The sequence below is a fragment of the Amphiprion ocellaris genome, chromosome 17 (assembly GCF_022539595.1).
Source record: "Amphiprion ocellaris isolate individual 3 ecotype Okinawa chromosome 17, ASM2253959v1, whole genome shotgun sequence".
NCBI classification, from domain to species: domain Eukaryota; kingdom Metazoa; phylum Chordata; class Actinopteri; family Pomacentridae; genus Amphiprion; species Amphiprion ocellaris.
In genome coordinates, this window is record NC_072782.1 from 1,980,251 (window position 1) to 1,995,985 (window position 15,735).

General features: G+C 38.7%; 1 protein-coding gene across 4 annotated transcripts in view; it reads right to left on the bottom strand.

Annotated features, from left to right (window-relative positions):
• plppr1 (phospholipid phosphatase related 1) overlaps positions 1–15,735 on the bottom strand; it is a 93,412-nt gene that overhangs the window by 28,580 nt on the left and 49,097 nt on the right. For all 4 annotated transcript variants that reach the window (XM_055019091.1, XM_023262074.3, XM_023262075.3 and 1 more), the window contains exon 2: positions 11,029–11,138. In XM_055019091.1, the coding sequence (XP_054875066.1) occupies positions 11,029–11,088 (60 nt within the window). In that variant the 5' untranslated portion in view covers positions 11,089–11,138. The remainder of the gene's footprint in view (positions 1–11,028; positions 11,139–15,735) is intronic.

A 15,735-nucleotide genomic window follows, 5' to 3' on the forward strand; every position in this document is an offset into this window, starting at 1 on the left:
GACACTACAGTAAAATATGCAATTCCAGCTTCACAGAAAATCCACTTCAGTCACATCAGAACCGACTCTTGCTTATGATGCAGAACAGTTTCATCCATTTCATTCTATCCTAGCATGTGAACCAGACTGGACTGTATGGCCGGTGGGGTTCAGACAGCGACGGCAAAAAGGAAGCAACAGAGAGCAGGAGGGAGCTGTTGGCACATCCAGTCCTGTGACAGATGGTCACATGGAGATGCTCAGGTGTGTGCGCCTGTTCTGTTTCTATGCCAAATCTCTGAATAACACCAAGCCAGTTAGCAATGTTTCTTTTTTTTTGTTTTGCTTTCTCCTGTTGTTACCCTGCTGAGGAGAAGATTTTTACACAGCTCACATGCAAAAATCACAATACTTGGCTGCACATCCTGCCCAACCGCATCACAGTTACACTCCAGCAAAGAGAAGTCCACTCAGAGGAGCAGAAATCCTCCTGCTCCTCCATTTCACAGCTGCCTGACCGGACGCTGCCTCCAGATTACACAGACAGACAGATACGGGATGCATTTCCTCATTTTACGTTGTTCAGCAAACAAGCGCCAGCAGCGTAATCGGATAAAATATTATTCATAGGTCTGCTCTGAAAATATGTAAATTCCTCGGCTTGCAGAAATGCCATGTAATACCCTGTAGTATCACACGCCGGTGGATGTCAGGTTTGCAGGGAAATGCACAGGAACAGGCTGGGAGAGATTAATTGGAGGGACGTACAGTAGAGCACATTTGTTGAATTTGATTAATTTAACTGTGATTTCATTCACTGTGACCTTCTACTTATTTGCATTTGCACCAATAAAAAGCCTCACGTTGCCTCCAGCTCAGTCACAACAAGCACATTTGCATTCATTCACCAACCTGGGTTCAGCAGTAACCCAAAAAAATAAGGTGCAAAGCTTTGAGCTGCAGAAATTCATCTTAGTTCAGGTTCTACATTCAGCACAGTCTGATCTCCAGTGGGCCGGACCAGTAAAACCACAACATAATAACCTATAAATAACCACAACTTCAAAATTTTCCTTTGTTTTCGTGCAAAAATGTTCACATTTAAGGAATTATCTTTTTACAAAACACAATGAACAACCCTAAATTTCTTAAGAAAAATATGTTAAATTTTAACAGCATTATGCCTCAGGTTGTCATTTCCACGTTACAACTTACTTTAGACACGGGTATTTGGAATTGAATGATGTAGTATTTTACTTTATTATCAAAATGACTAAAGTTAGACAAAAAGAAAGATGGAAAACAACAAAATCAAGATAAAATCTTAGAAAATAGAAACACAAAATGACAAAACGAGAAACAAAATGACAAAAAAACTAGACAACCGACACGAAACAAAACAAAAAAATTACAAAAAATTAGACAAAAAGCTTACAATGCAACCAAAAATGGACAAATGACAAAAAACGAGACAAAAATTACCAAAGCGAGAAACAAAACAACAAAAAAGTACACAAACAACACAAGCGAGACCAAAAAAACCACAAAATGACAAAAATGATATACAAAACAAGGAATAAAGCAAAACATATAATGACAAAAATAAGACAAAAAACACAAGCCAGACAAAAAGGAAACACAAAACGACAAATACAAGAAACAAATAACAAAAGTCAGACAAAAAAAGGCAAAAAACAACAAAAACTAGACAAAATATTACAAAAATGAGACACAAAACAACAACAGAACAATGAACAATCTAGTATTTTACTTTATGATCCAAACAACTTGTCATGGTCTAGAAATTATTTTAAATTTATAGTTTTACTAATTTACAATCTGCAGTTAATGTCTTCTCTGGAATTTTTACACTGTGAGGGCCGGCTTGAACCCTCTGGAGGACCACTTTGGGCCCACGGGCCTCATGTTGGACACCCCTGTTCTAGACCATTTCTGCCATATTCCTCCCAATAACATTCTGTCCTCTGAGTCTCTATAAAGCAGGACTATCTGCTCCGTCACTATAAATCACAGAAGGCCATAAACAAGCAGTTAGACACGACGAGAGTCATCGGGCTGTTTCAAACGACCAAAACAGGCCACGAGAGACGAGCAACTGCAGCTCGTTCAGCTTGATCCGACTCTTTTCTTGTCGGTAGTCTGCAGCAGAAGTTGCCTGGTCGTGAGTCAGCCCCATAATTACCTCTCCATAAAGATGTCCAAGTGTGTCGACTCTATTGTAAAGAAAACAGTGGTGCCGTCTAATCCCTGGAGGCCGCTCACCATATTCTCTGAGTGGTTTTCTTTTTTCATGGACTGACTTTTTCTGTGACAGTTCCGCACCTGGACAAATGTCCCTTATTCGTCTGCATAAAGCAGAACTTGTGGCTCCATTATATTCCCTCCCTCAGCCTGCGTCATGCTGCATTAGCCGTGTGAAGGGCAGACTGACAAGTCTGGCTGTCGTGAAATGGTTATACAAAGTTGCTGCAGTGTGCCATTACCCTTCTCCGTTGGAGGGGACAATTGGCTTCTTTTTCTCCAGTCTGGCAAAGCACAGAGTACTGAAGAAAATATACTTTACTGTGCTTTTTTGGCTTGATTTAGAAATCAGGTGCTAATAAATTAAATGGTAGAAATCCCGTTTTTCAACATGTAAACGTCTCTAATCGATATATTTCTATGAATGGAGCAGAGACGAGAGATAGTGTGTTTTTTCCATATATCTGATAATGTGATATTGATATTTACCAACTCATTCTGGCTGATTGCTGACACCGATATCAGCATATATTTACCTTCTTTACTTACAGAAAACATCAGGTTCCTCTTGTAGTGGAATTCACATTTTATTATGCCTTCTACTCTTTATTATCCATCACATAATGCTGCTTTTCCTGCAGCTCTCCAAGTCCAACAACAGAATGCAAAACTCTTGCCAACTGTGCAACAACAATAACTTTTAAGTACAATTCAATGCAACAGTTTGGGTCCATCTATCCATCAAACCAGATCAGAATCTGTACATATCTGCACATCTGGAAGGGCTACATGATGATTATTATATTTTCAATTATCTTTATTATACTTTTTTTGTATTTCTACTTTTCTTGCATTTGTTCTTGTTGTTTCTTACTATTATTCATGTTTATATTTTTTATCTTACCCTATCTTAACTTATCCTGTCTCATCTTATCCTATCTCAACTTCCTCTCTCTCATCTTATCCTGTCTTATCCAATCTTACCTTATCCTGTACTAACCTATCTTAACTTGCCCTGTCTTATCCTGTCTTCTTATCTTATCCTACCTTAATTTATCCTATCTTAACTTATCCTGTCTCATCTTGTCTTGTCTTAACACATACTATCTTGTCCTATCTTATGTTATCGCTCCTTCAGGGAAAATAAGAAAGTTAATGTGACATCTTCAAACGAAACTCTAATATTTTAGCCTGTCAGGTAATATCTGCATGTCAGTGAGAACTTTTGGCCAATATTTCATTCTAAGGCCTTTATCAGTCTATACCAGTGATGATGCTGATATCATCATTCATCACTAGAATCCAGCAACACCATAAATTGTGAACGGCACCACTGGTCGTTACAAACCCATGGAGAATTATCACCTTACTTTGGAGCATCTTTTCTACAACTTCCAAGTTCACTGCTTTGGTTCACTCTGTCCTTATTGTGTATTTGTAATTTCGTTCTGCACAGTCTTAATAACGATCCAAACTTAATTAAATCTTTGCCCATTACTCCAACACTGCCAGTGTTTTCACTCCCAAGTCTTTTTTCTGTCAATCCCACAGCCCATCTCCTCCCCTAACATCATGAAAACAACCAGGAAAGTGTTATATAAATCCAGCACCAAGTCCTAGATTTTCACTTCACTGTCATGTCGTGTTAGCAGACTGGAAAAAAAGACTGACAGAAATGGGCATCTAAGCCCGACTCGCCCAGCTTTAAGCCGTGATATTACACTTGTGTTGTCAAACTTGTCTTTAAGTGACATAGAAGACAGCTACAGAAAGAAAAAAAACGAGGATGCAATGATGAACAGTCAGCTGCTACATTTAAGTCTGAGCTGCGAAGACGATTTTTACTTTTTAGCCTTTACTAGAATGAAATATTTCAAGTAACTGCATTAAAAAACAGCAATGAAAACAGTGATTCATCTGTTAATTAGAGCTCATTCATATGTTAAGATCAGCATCTTGTGCCATCTGGAGTTTCAAGAAGGGTCATTCAGTGTGTTTGAGGACTGCTGCTGCTCCACTCTGAGCTACTGAGCCATTCATTTAGCTTTAAAGGTCACGTATCTGCTTCTATCCCAGTTCTAACGCTACACTTTGAAGACTGATCTCCTTTAATATCGAGCAGAATACAGCTGCAGTCGAAGTAAATGTCATGGAGTCGAGATCACAGTGTTAATATTTATTATGAAAACTTGTAGAAATCCAATGGTTGTACTGCTGTAACTTCCTCCTCTGCTGCTTTTGCACGTAAAACAATAAACATAAAGCAGATGTCAGCCACAAATCCAATAAAAATCATCGCTCATGTTTGCATATCGAGTGAATCTGTTCTTGAATTCTTTATCTCTTAATGCTTTTAGTCAACATCTTAAAAATTAAACAACAGTGTAATTATGCTATTTTCAGACAGACAGCTGTTTCTTAGATGAAGCAATGCTTATTTAATATTCCTGAGACATGAGACTACACAGATTCACACAAGTTGGATATTTTCCAGAAAAAAAAAAACAAAAAAACATGAAACAATAATTACATGTTTCTGGTTACAGGTGGTTTGAAATGTTGTTTTTGTCAACACCAAAATAACACTGGTGCATCTCATTTAATTAACACTGGATTGAAATGATTATTTACTTGACCTCTCCTCAGCTTTAAATCACAACAACCACGACTGCATGCAGATTTGTTTCCAGATTAAACCCTATAAACCAACATAGCTGCCGTAATTAGGCCGCATGCCACTCAAAAAGTACTAAATTTACCACGTAATTCCCCAGATAAAAGCCTCCTGTTACAATACCCCAAGTAAAAATCAGATTGCATCAGAGCAGCCAAGAGAGAGAGATCAAAAAAAAGATCAGGCCCTGTGGGGATGGGTTTTTTTCCCTGTTCTGAAGTAATGACAGTCGAGAAAATAATTACACCACGCTGCTAGTGGAGATATTGAGCAAGATAAAAGAAGGGATCAGTTGGTTTCCTATTAGGCTGCTTTTTCTTCCTGTACACAAAACCTGAGAAGTCCAGGTAGTCCTTGTTAGATTAATGAAAGCCTGGAGCTGTGAGTGTTACATAATCGAAGCCACGGCAGGTACAGGATCTATTTTCTGCTTCGTCTTCACACTTCTGCCTTTAATTCATTTTTCATAATTTCTGCAACCTTTTACTTTCTTTTCCTCTGTTGTGCTCTCCTGTCCTCCTCATCTCACGTGTCTTTCCCTCTCCTCGTATCCCATCTTCCTCCTCATCCTCCTCATCCCCTCATCTGTCCTCAAAATCACACTGCAGCAACAAATGATCAGCTTGAGTGACAGATGAAAGAAAAAAGGAACAAGTTACACAACTGAAAGAAACAAATCAGCATAAATAAACATCCTCCCCTGTCCCGCCGCCTCTGGCTCTGAACCATACAACCCGGCTGCTCCAATCAGGACGCTTCGTTTGTGGTCACGTGACGGCAGCGTCTCCTCTGGAAGCTGTGTTCATGACAGGCAGGGTGAGTAAGAACAGAGAAGAAACAAAGGAGCAGGAATAAAAAAAAGAAAGAGTGGAGGGGAGATGAAGCAATACAGTGAAGGATAAAAAGGGTGAGGAAGGGGGGAGAGAGAGCCAAAGTGACACCATGAGAGATAAAATAGAGGGGAGAGATGGAGGGAGGGGCGGCAGAGAAATGAGGCTGTGAGGATGTGACAGAGACATCAAAGACAGAAGGCAAGAGAAAACAGGGAGATGGATAGGAAGCCTCTGAGAGAAGGAACGGGGGAGTACGTGAAAACAGAGTGATGGAAATGAAAGTAAGCTTGCCGCTCAGCGGGCTATTAGAGCACCTCTCTGGAGGAGAACTCCCTGCTGCAACGGGAGAAAAGTCAACCCTAAACCACTGACAGGTGGAGGTAATGACACTGATCATCTCTGTAAATCTGCTGGGAACATGGAGTAAACATCGCTGAGATCCCACATCACCCTGCCATACTGCAAACAGAACAGGAACAGCTCGAGGAACACGACCAAGAGCCACAAGCATTGACCCGACCTCTAAACTACCCAGATCCCAATCCAATAAAGCTGGGGTATTTAACTAAAATTCAAAGAGGTCCAGTCAGAGAAAATGTATTAACCCTCGTGTCGTCCTGCGGGTCAAAACTGACCCGTTTTAAAGTTTGAAAATGTGGGAAAAAATATATATATTTTCACAGTGAAACTTTTAATGTCTACAGCTTTGTCTACATTTTGATGTATACAAACATATTGCACTTTCTGTGCAATATGTTTGTATGTTTTTAGTGCAATTACAAGGGAATGGGGCAAACTGAATGTGGGAATATATTGTGTGTGTGTGTGTGTGTGTGTGTGTGTGTGTGTGTGTGTGTGTGTGTGTGTGTGTGTGTGTGTGTGTGTGTGTGTGTGTGTGTGTGTGTGTGTGGTTCAGTTTGATAGTCATTCTTATATTTATTAATCTTTATTATGGTTGTAACTCGCATACAGCGTTTAGCTCTTTTTACTGCTCTGTTGCACAGATGAGGGCAGCAATTTCAATTTAGTTGTTTGTATAGAATGACAGTGAAGATATATTATAATTATTTGTATTGTTATTATTATTATTATTATTATTATTATTATTATTATTATTATTATTATTATTATATAAAACAGGTCTTCATAGAAGTTAGAATTATCAATACTGTACATCAATAAGCGCTTAAAAAGCCCTTATTGCTGTCTTCCAAACCATTCATTTAACATTTAGTTGTTGCTTATAAATAAATAAATATGAATAACAACTTGAATTTCCCTCAGGATTAATAAAGTATCTATCTATCTAATGGACTACAAGTCAACTTTTAGTGGTATAAAAACATGTTAAATGCTGAATTTGTTTTAAAAATGCACAACTGCTGAGAATATCCTCATCACCACTACATGGGATTAATTCTACAGCTGAGATTCAACTGAAAGAATGCTGTCAAAATGCAATATTTTACTCAATCCTATTTTAATGATACTACTACTACTACTACTACTACTAATAATAATAATAATAATAATAATAATAATAATAATACATTTTATTTTTCGGTGCCTTTCAGAACACTCAAGGTCACTGTACAGGTCACACGGCTGCTAATCGTACAGTTGCTACCGTTCTGTGTCCAACTGCTCTACGTGTTTATAAATTGCCCCCAGGAGACAAATGAAGTTTCATGAATTGTACTGAAAATAAAGTCATGACTTCAACCACAATGGAGCTCCAGTTTGGTATTGCACTTTCACAAAATTGTCAAACTTGTAAGAAACCGATAACAAAAAGAAATAAAAGCATCAAAGGAACAGATATTCCCTTTGCAATAAAAACATGAGACAACCAAACCTGTCAAGCCTCATCGATAACCAATAGCGGCTGCTCGCTGAACTGTTTCATTCTGGTTTAGCTATCGGCACAAACGTTCCCACGGTAATGCTGACGTCACCATCTGTCAGGAACAAGTTAAACGTAGAAGCATCAAAACCCAGTCAGAGGGATGATTAAAGAAGCGTTTCAGCTCTACAGCCACACCAGGACTTTATGTTTACATTTCAGTCCAACATGAATTTCCAAAAACGGCAGCGACTGAAACTTGGATCCACTTTTAAGAAGCAGAAGAAACTGTAAAATTGTGTGTGAGAGATGGAGCTTCCACCATATCGCATTGATTCGGCTGTGTTTTCCACCTAGATGTCAGCGGCATAATTAATAGTTACATTTTAACCTCCCTCTAATTACACATTCTAATTAAACAAATTGCATTGCCGTGATTAGCAAAGCCCAACTGAGCATTTGATACTGAGCTCCAGCCACGACACTTGGAGGCTGAAAATGAGCAAATTGCTGTGCAGTAATGACACACTGTCTAACAGAAGGACTTTCTGCAAGAGCTGAAGGACTTTCAAATGATTAATCATGAGTCACAATTCAAAACAACATTTTACAGAGATGATGGCGCTTTAAAATGTGTCTGCAATGGTTCTGGTACATTTATGGCTGCAGTTTCAGGAGACTTTGATCTAACTTGTCTGGCTGTGTGGGAAGAAAGATTGAATCAACTACCTGTGATCTTATGGTGCACAATCGTTGTTTTATCACATCTGTCTCCTCTGTTGCTTTACCGTCTTATGTTTAGAACATTTAGAGCAAATCTGACAAGAAATGATCTCATCTTTCTTGTCTCGTTGTTCGACAACACAAAGCACAACTTAAATTGATATTTGTCTAATCAATAACTGGGGGCGTTTTGAACTAATGTCTCACATTTGAAAAAGAATATGCAGAACAATAATTGGATTCCAACTAAGGCAGAAAACGGACATTATCCCATGAGACTTCTATTCTTTCTACTCTAGCAGCAAAGCAGAACATCGTAAATCAAAGTGGAAATGATCTGTGCGTACATTTCACTGAGGTGATTCACCCATTAGATAGTAATAGAAAATTCTAATAGAAAATCTTTTTCAAAAAGAAGGGATTTAGCTGCAAATCACTGCAAAAGAACACGAAAAGAAAAAAAACATAAAACAACACAAAATGACCATGAAAAGAATACAAAATTTTCACAAAGGGATGCAATATCACAATGAAAAGACACAAAATCACCACAAAAATATATGAAACCAACATGAAAAGATGGGAAATGACCACTAAATGACACAAATTTACCAGAAAGACACAAGAATCACCATAAAAAGCCGCAAAATCACGATAAAAGAACACAACATGACCACAAAAAGATGCAAAATCTCCATGAAAGGATGCAAAAATCTGCACAAAAAAGATCCAAAATCATCCCTAAAAAAAACACAAAATCGCCACAAAAACATGCAAAATAACCTCAAATGGACAAAAAACTAATCACAAAGAAATGCACAATCACCACAAAAAAAATGCAAAACCAAAATAAAAAGACACAACATCACCACAAAGAGAAGCTAAATCACAGCCATACATTGAAAGTCATCATGAAATGACACAAATTCACCACAAAGATGCAAAAATACTAAAGAAGCAGTAAAATCACCACAAAATGACCTCAAAAAGAAGCAAAATCAATGCAAAAAAAATGCAAAAACCCCACAAAAAGCTGCAAATCACTGCAAAAGAACACAAAAAGAAGAAAAATTAACACAAAACTACACAAAATGAGCCAGTCCTGCAACTTTGACCTCAAGAGTACTGCAAAAACACGTCTGGCTATCTGTTCTGCAGATGGAAACATGTATGTGAGCTTTTACATCATCCAGATCAGATACTGCAAAGCTTTTTTTCCTCTCTACGTCAAGAAGCTGCTCCCTGGTTCCAGTTAGAGATTACTCACCAACACCTCATGCTACTCTCAGATATCCTGCTTGTGTTGTTACTACACCGACTCCCAGTTAAATTCAGGATGTGTTTCTATATCCTCATCATCATCTACGAGGCCTTGGAAAGTCTTGCTGCAGAGTGTATCAGTGATCGACTAATTAGGCTTATCAACGACAGCTGACAGTCATCAACTCAGTGTCCTCCTCCAGCCCTCTCTAAGTCCCTCAGGTCCTCAGTCCTGTTAGTATCCTGCCAGGCTGAGGACTCAAGTGGACTGTGCATTTGTTGTGTGAGGAGCAGTGTCACCCTATGGGAGTCAGGTCAGATAACTCTCCTGGGTGCTTCAGTGTCAGGCTCAGACGACAGGAGTTTTAAAATCCCAATAGTTTCTGAAATCGTTGCATCACGCACATGAGAAGAAACTTCTGAGATACTCTTCTCTCTAATGTCAGACATGCTACAAGATTTGAAGATAATGATGCATGTTACAGCTAGGGTTCAGATTCTAAAGGACTCATTAAAAAGGTTTCTAAACAACTCGCCCCAGTTCATACACGTACTGCACACACCCACCATGTACCTACAACTATTACTCACGCAAATTGAATAATAGTGTGATAATCTGAAGAATCTCAGGTATAAATATTGGGATCCTGTTTGATTATTACCATGATGGGTGTGGAAGATGCTTGGAAGGTATAAAACTGGATCTGGTCTGGATTGGCATCCCAGGCTACATTTCTGCTCCAGTTGTCAGTAAATTGATCCAGAAACCCCGTAGTGTGAGCCCAGCAGGAGCCACGGCTGAAGACCTTTTGTTCCTCTAAGTTTATTTGTGCTTGAATTACTATGAATGCTGCTCTGATTTGTATTGCCTCTAACTGTGTTTTTTTGTTTCCACCGTGCTGCGCCTCCTGCTGTTTTTACGCTTCTTCTGTTCTTTATTCTTGTGTAAAGCACTTGGGGTTTGAAAGGTGCTAAATAAATTACATTCTGCATTCTTACTTATCTTGGGAGACACACCCAGACTCAGCATTACACTGTTCCAGCAGGCAGTCGTACTCATTTACAGTGAATAATAGTCTCATTACGGATGGTTGTCAGAAAATATGAGTGAGACACAGAGGTCAGTGAAGAAGAAGAAGAAGGCAGGAGATTAAGGCAGAAAGAGCATCAGCATAAACCCATGTGAGACTGGTGAGCAGCACATTTCCTCTGAGAAGTGTGAGAGACAGAGACAGAAAGAGAATAATAATGCAAAGTGTCCTGAGACATCTTTCTGATTAAGGACTTCAGCTGACACGGTAATTAAATATGGAGGAGCTGCACAACTCACACACACACACACACACACACACACACACACACACACACACACACACACACACACACACACACACACACACACACACACACACACACACACACACACACACACAGACACACACACCGTCTCTCACCTCCACAAAGATGAAACATGGGATGATGGAGTAGCTGCGCAGGGTGTTGTTGGACGCCATCTTGTCTCCTGTCGGGAGACTTGTGTTCTCAGGATTCACAGCAGCTCACTCTGCAAAGACACAAACATCAGTTGTCATTATGTGTTGATGACAGAAACACACCATTTCTACCTATTAGATCCCATCAGATCCATTCCATCAGGAGCGCTCAGTGAAATGGAGAGCTGATGAGAACCAGTCTTGACATTTGACCAATCGCCTGCAGCTAGAAAGTGTGTTATTATGACAAATTACTGCGAGTCAAAGACGTGATGACAGTTAATTAAAGTCTCTAATGTCTGAAACAGAATGAAGAGCAGCAGAGAAACAACAGGCCAGGTAGGATTTTCACTCCTAAAAAAGCAGCAATTTGCCAAAATCATTTCCAAAGTCATTTACTCTGCACAGTGATTCTAAGCAAAAAAAAATGTCAAAAATAGTACATTTGGAAAATCACCACTAGCTTATCCAATCATCAATCCACTGGTTTAGAGTTGCTGTGTCCCAGTGGATGAAGAGGACAAACAGATCTACTGGCTAACTGATCAGATATGTGAGTCACTTTCAATATTTTTCCTCCCATCAACAACTAGGAATAAATGCAAAGTTCTCCTTTGATTAAAATTATGTAGAACATAAGCCAAAGGCACTGGCTGCACAGTGGAATGGTGGTTAGTTCTGTCGCCTTGCAGCTAGAAGATCCCTGGTTCATGTCCCGGCCTTCCTGGGATCTTTCTGCATGGAGTTTGCATGTTCTCCCTGTTCATGTGTGGGTTTTCTCCAGGTTCTCCAGCTTCCTCCCACAGTCCAAAAACATGCTCAGGTTAACTGGTAACTCTAGGTGTGAATGTGAGAGGGACTGTTTGTCTGTATATGTAGCCCTGTGATAGACTGTTACCTGTCCAGGGTGTCTCATGCCTTCGATGCCTTGGATAGATAATGGATGGATGGATAAATAAAAGGCGTTTCAGTCCAGCTTCATGCTGAAATTTGTGTGACACCACCATTTTTCTTTATACTGCAAATATTTTTTAGGGTTGCAAATATCTGTTATTAGTTTCTTTGATTACTAATAATCACCCCTGAAAAAAATGTATCAGTCAACCCTAAAACAGAACAACTAAAAGGACAGCACACCTAAAGAAAGCATCCAGTCTTTTGGGCTCACAAAGTGCAGGTAAAGATCAGGTGGAATCAGGCAGGGTTGGCTGTGGATACCGTTTGACAATCTGAATCATTTCTGGCTGTACTTTCCTTACATTTAAATACACTGTGGGTTCATTTTTCACCGCAAGAGAGAGAAAGAATTCCAAAGGTCTTCTATGCAGTATGACAGTTACAGTGAGGGATGCAAGCAGATAATACACACTTCAAGTATTAGCTGTAGTACTTGGTTGAAACACTGGATGGAGCCTCTTTTTGTTAAATATAACCAGAGAAGGCGGGGCAAGTAGAGGGCAGTGTGGGGGTTTAGGGAGTAAAGGGGCACCATGACAAAGGCTTCTGTGAGGCTTAATGTCTAGTTAGCATGCCTGTATTTAATGAAGGGAGGATTAGCTAGAACAGCTCTGTCTCGTTTGCAGCCCATATAGTGTTTCTGTATCTTAAAACAGCAGCATTAGCACAGAACAGCTGTCTGCTGAGCTCATTTTGACTGATAACACTGCATTTATTAAGGACATAATTCAGATGACAGCAGACAAACGATCAGGCTTGGGTTTGTGCTGATACTGATCAGTTAAAAACCGGATTGATTTGGATTGTGACATCCTTATGTCATAAATTTTAAAGAAGAACAAAATGAAATTAAACCTCTTCAATTATTTATTTCACAAAAATTGCAAAATATAACTGGAATCAACAAGTAAAAAAATGTCCACATACCCACAGATGTTACCAATACTGGAGGCTCCACATCCTCTAAAGAGTAACTATTTATGCTTCACAAACACTACAAACACACATTATTCTGCACATCATCTCTAGGAAGATATTTCACTATGTTCAATGCAACTTGTTGACAGCTTTCTCCTCTGGATACTGTTCTTGAGTCATGTTGCATTTATTTTGTTGATCAAGTGTATTCCAATCAGAATTTTTAGTTTTTTATAGGTTCCATTCGGTTCATATTTTCAAAATGACACATATGGAATAAAGCAATTTTGATGAAATAACAATTTTAAGTTTAGATTGTTTAATTTTGCCAACATAGCTGCAAATGCAACACGTGATTCGTTCAAGGACCAACTGAAAATTGGCTGGAAAGATGGCGGGAAAAGTGGTGGGAAATTGGTGGGTACGATGGCAGGAAAGATGACAGGAAAATTGGGTCAAACCTCGACAAAAGTAATTTATAAGAAACTATCAAGTCACTAGACATCTTGGGTAACACTTCATCTGAAGAGTGGTTACATAATGTGCTTCCTGTTAGATTTACTCTGATTTTAATATTCTGCCAAATTCTCTGAGTTAAAACCTCCTTTGTTGTATTTTTATGGCACAAAGTCCGAGGCTAAATGTGTTCCCAAGAGATATTTTACTAATGATTTCAGATTTGCTAATGCGAGAACAAAACTGAATTCGGAATCAAACGTCTCCCCGCCCTGATGGAAACTAATCTTCAGCACTTGAACCGCTGCTGCTTCTTCCGTTCTCTTTCTGTCATCTCATTTTACTGCATTTCATTATGGCTTCTAATTGTCACAAACAGTAAAGCAGCAATTCCCCGTAGAGAATAGCACACTCATTAGCGAGTGTGGGGAACAAATATGTGGTGAATAAGAGAATGCGAGAAAAAAAATAATGAAAAAAATGCTGTGTTATTTGATTTTCTGCTTCTAAAACTAGGCTGAAATGGCTTCTCACCAACTCCAGCATTGTTTTCGATTGCTGACAGCACAAGAGGTGCCTGGCAGCTACAGTGGGTAGAGATTAGGTGGGTTTAAAAAGTGCTTAAGGAAACCCAGAAATGTCAGGATCTACTGTAGTAATTGCTGATTTATTGGTATTAATCAACAAAGCTCTGACCCCTCTGTACATATTTAATGGTCATAGATGTTCTATGGGCTGTAATCACCCTTAATTCCCCCATTAAAGAGTAACATTAACAATCTGAGCTTTTCTTTTCTGAATAATGAAAGGCAGTGAGTGTGGAAGGAGTGTGCAGAAGCTTGTTATAGAGTCAAGTTGGAGAGAAACGCAGCAGTGTGTGGAGTGTTTCAAACTCTGTATTTATAATTTTTTTTATAAATATAGAGTTCATTACAGTCATTACTACAACCTTCATTATTATGTATTTCATACACATCTTACTTCTATTCTTCAGTTTAATAGCATTTGCCATAATTATCTTCACCTTTTACTTTAGTATATTGCACCCAAAAAATATTACACCACAACAACAAGACGTGATATTTATGCTTGAATGCAAATACGATTTCCACCTTTGTTGCACTTAGTACAAAAGTAGTATACATGGTGGTAAACCTTTTTAAGCGTAACCCACTGTTATCGGAACAAAGCAGCGCAAAATTCAACATAAATCCAGAACAAAACAGCCAGACTGATAACAAGGACCACAGCAGCGGTTCTAATTTCACAGAGCTCAAACATGGACAACGTATTTAGAACCATAAATGTCTACAGACCCTTTCAGAAATGTGTAGGTGTGTCATTTTCACTGCATAGTAAGTAAGTAAAGATACTGTAGATTTCTTTCCCTCTCTGAGCTGACTGATAGAATGTGTCACATATTTAACACCATTATATCATAAAGCCAGTAATGAGGAACATTCACTACAAAAAGATTCAACAATAAAATGATGGCTCTGTGGCTGTTGTGCTTCCCTGCTGCTGCAATCATTATAGTACACTTAAACTTATTATTATACAGTTGCTATCCAGCAGTTAAGAATTAGTGTTAAATCAATAATTTGTCATTTTGGGGAGTATTTGCTTTCTTGCCAAGAGCAGTCATTAAATATAAAACTGGAAGCAGCAGCAGCTGAACAGACGGGAGGAAGCAGCGAGAACATCTCTGTCTGACGGTGACAAAACTCACCAAACGGCACCTACAAAGGAGGTAAACCAAGAACACAAATGAGGCTGTGTGTTCCCTTTGTTCTAGGCTAAGGGTTCCTGCATATGAAAGGAACAAATATGGTCTTTAACACAATGAAACTAATGCGCATATTAGTCAAATCACAGAACTGAAGGAAAGAAATCTTCATAATTTGTATATATTACTCATTATACACATTTACAGCAACATAGTCTGTTAAACTGTGCTGTTAAATACCATCTTGAATAAAAGTGGACAGATTTGTTAAATCAAGGTTAACACCAATAGTAGTTGAGAAGCGATCGATATTTTGCAGTTAAAATTAAAATCTTGTGCCAATATTCCAACTGCAACGCAAAATTTTGTTGATAAGTCTTTGTTTATTTACGCATGTTAAATTAAAGGAAAACTTTTCATTATTCATCTTTCAGTGTTGACTGGCCGTTACTATTAGGCTCGTAGACCAAATCCATACATATACCATTGTAAACTCAGGACCACCACATTATACATGGTTTGTTCATGACTGTAAATGAAACTGAATCAGTCTCTTTATTATATTAGATTTCATTATATATCCTACATTGCAGCCTTTGCGTGTGGCATCA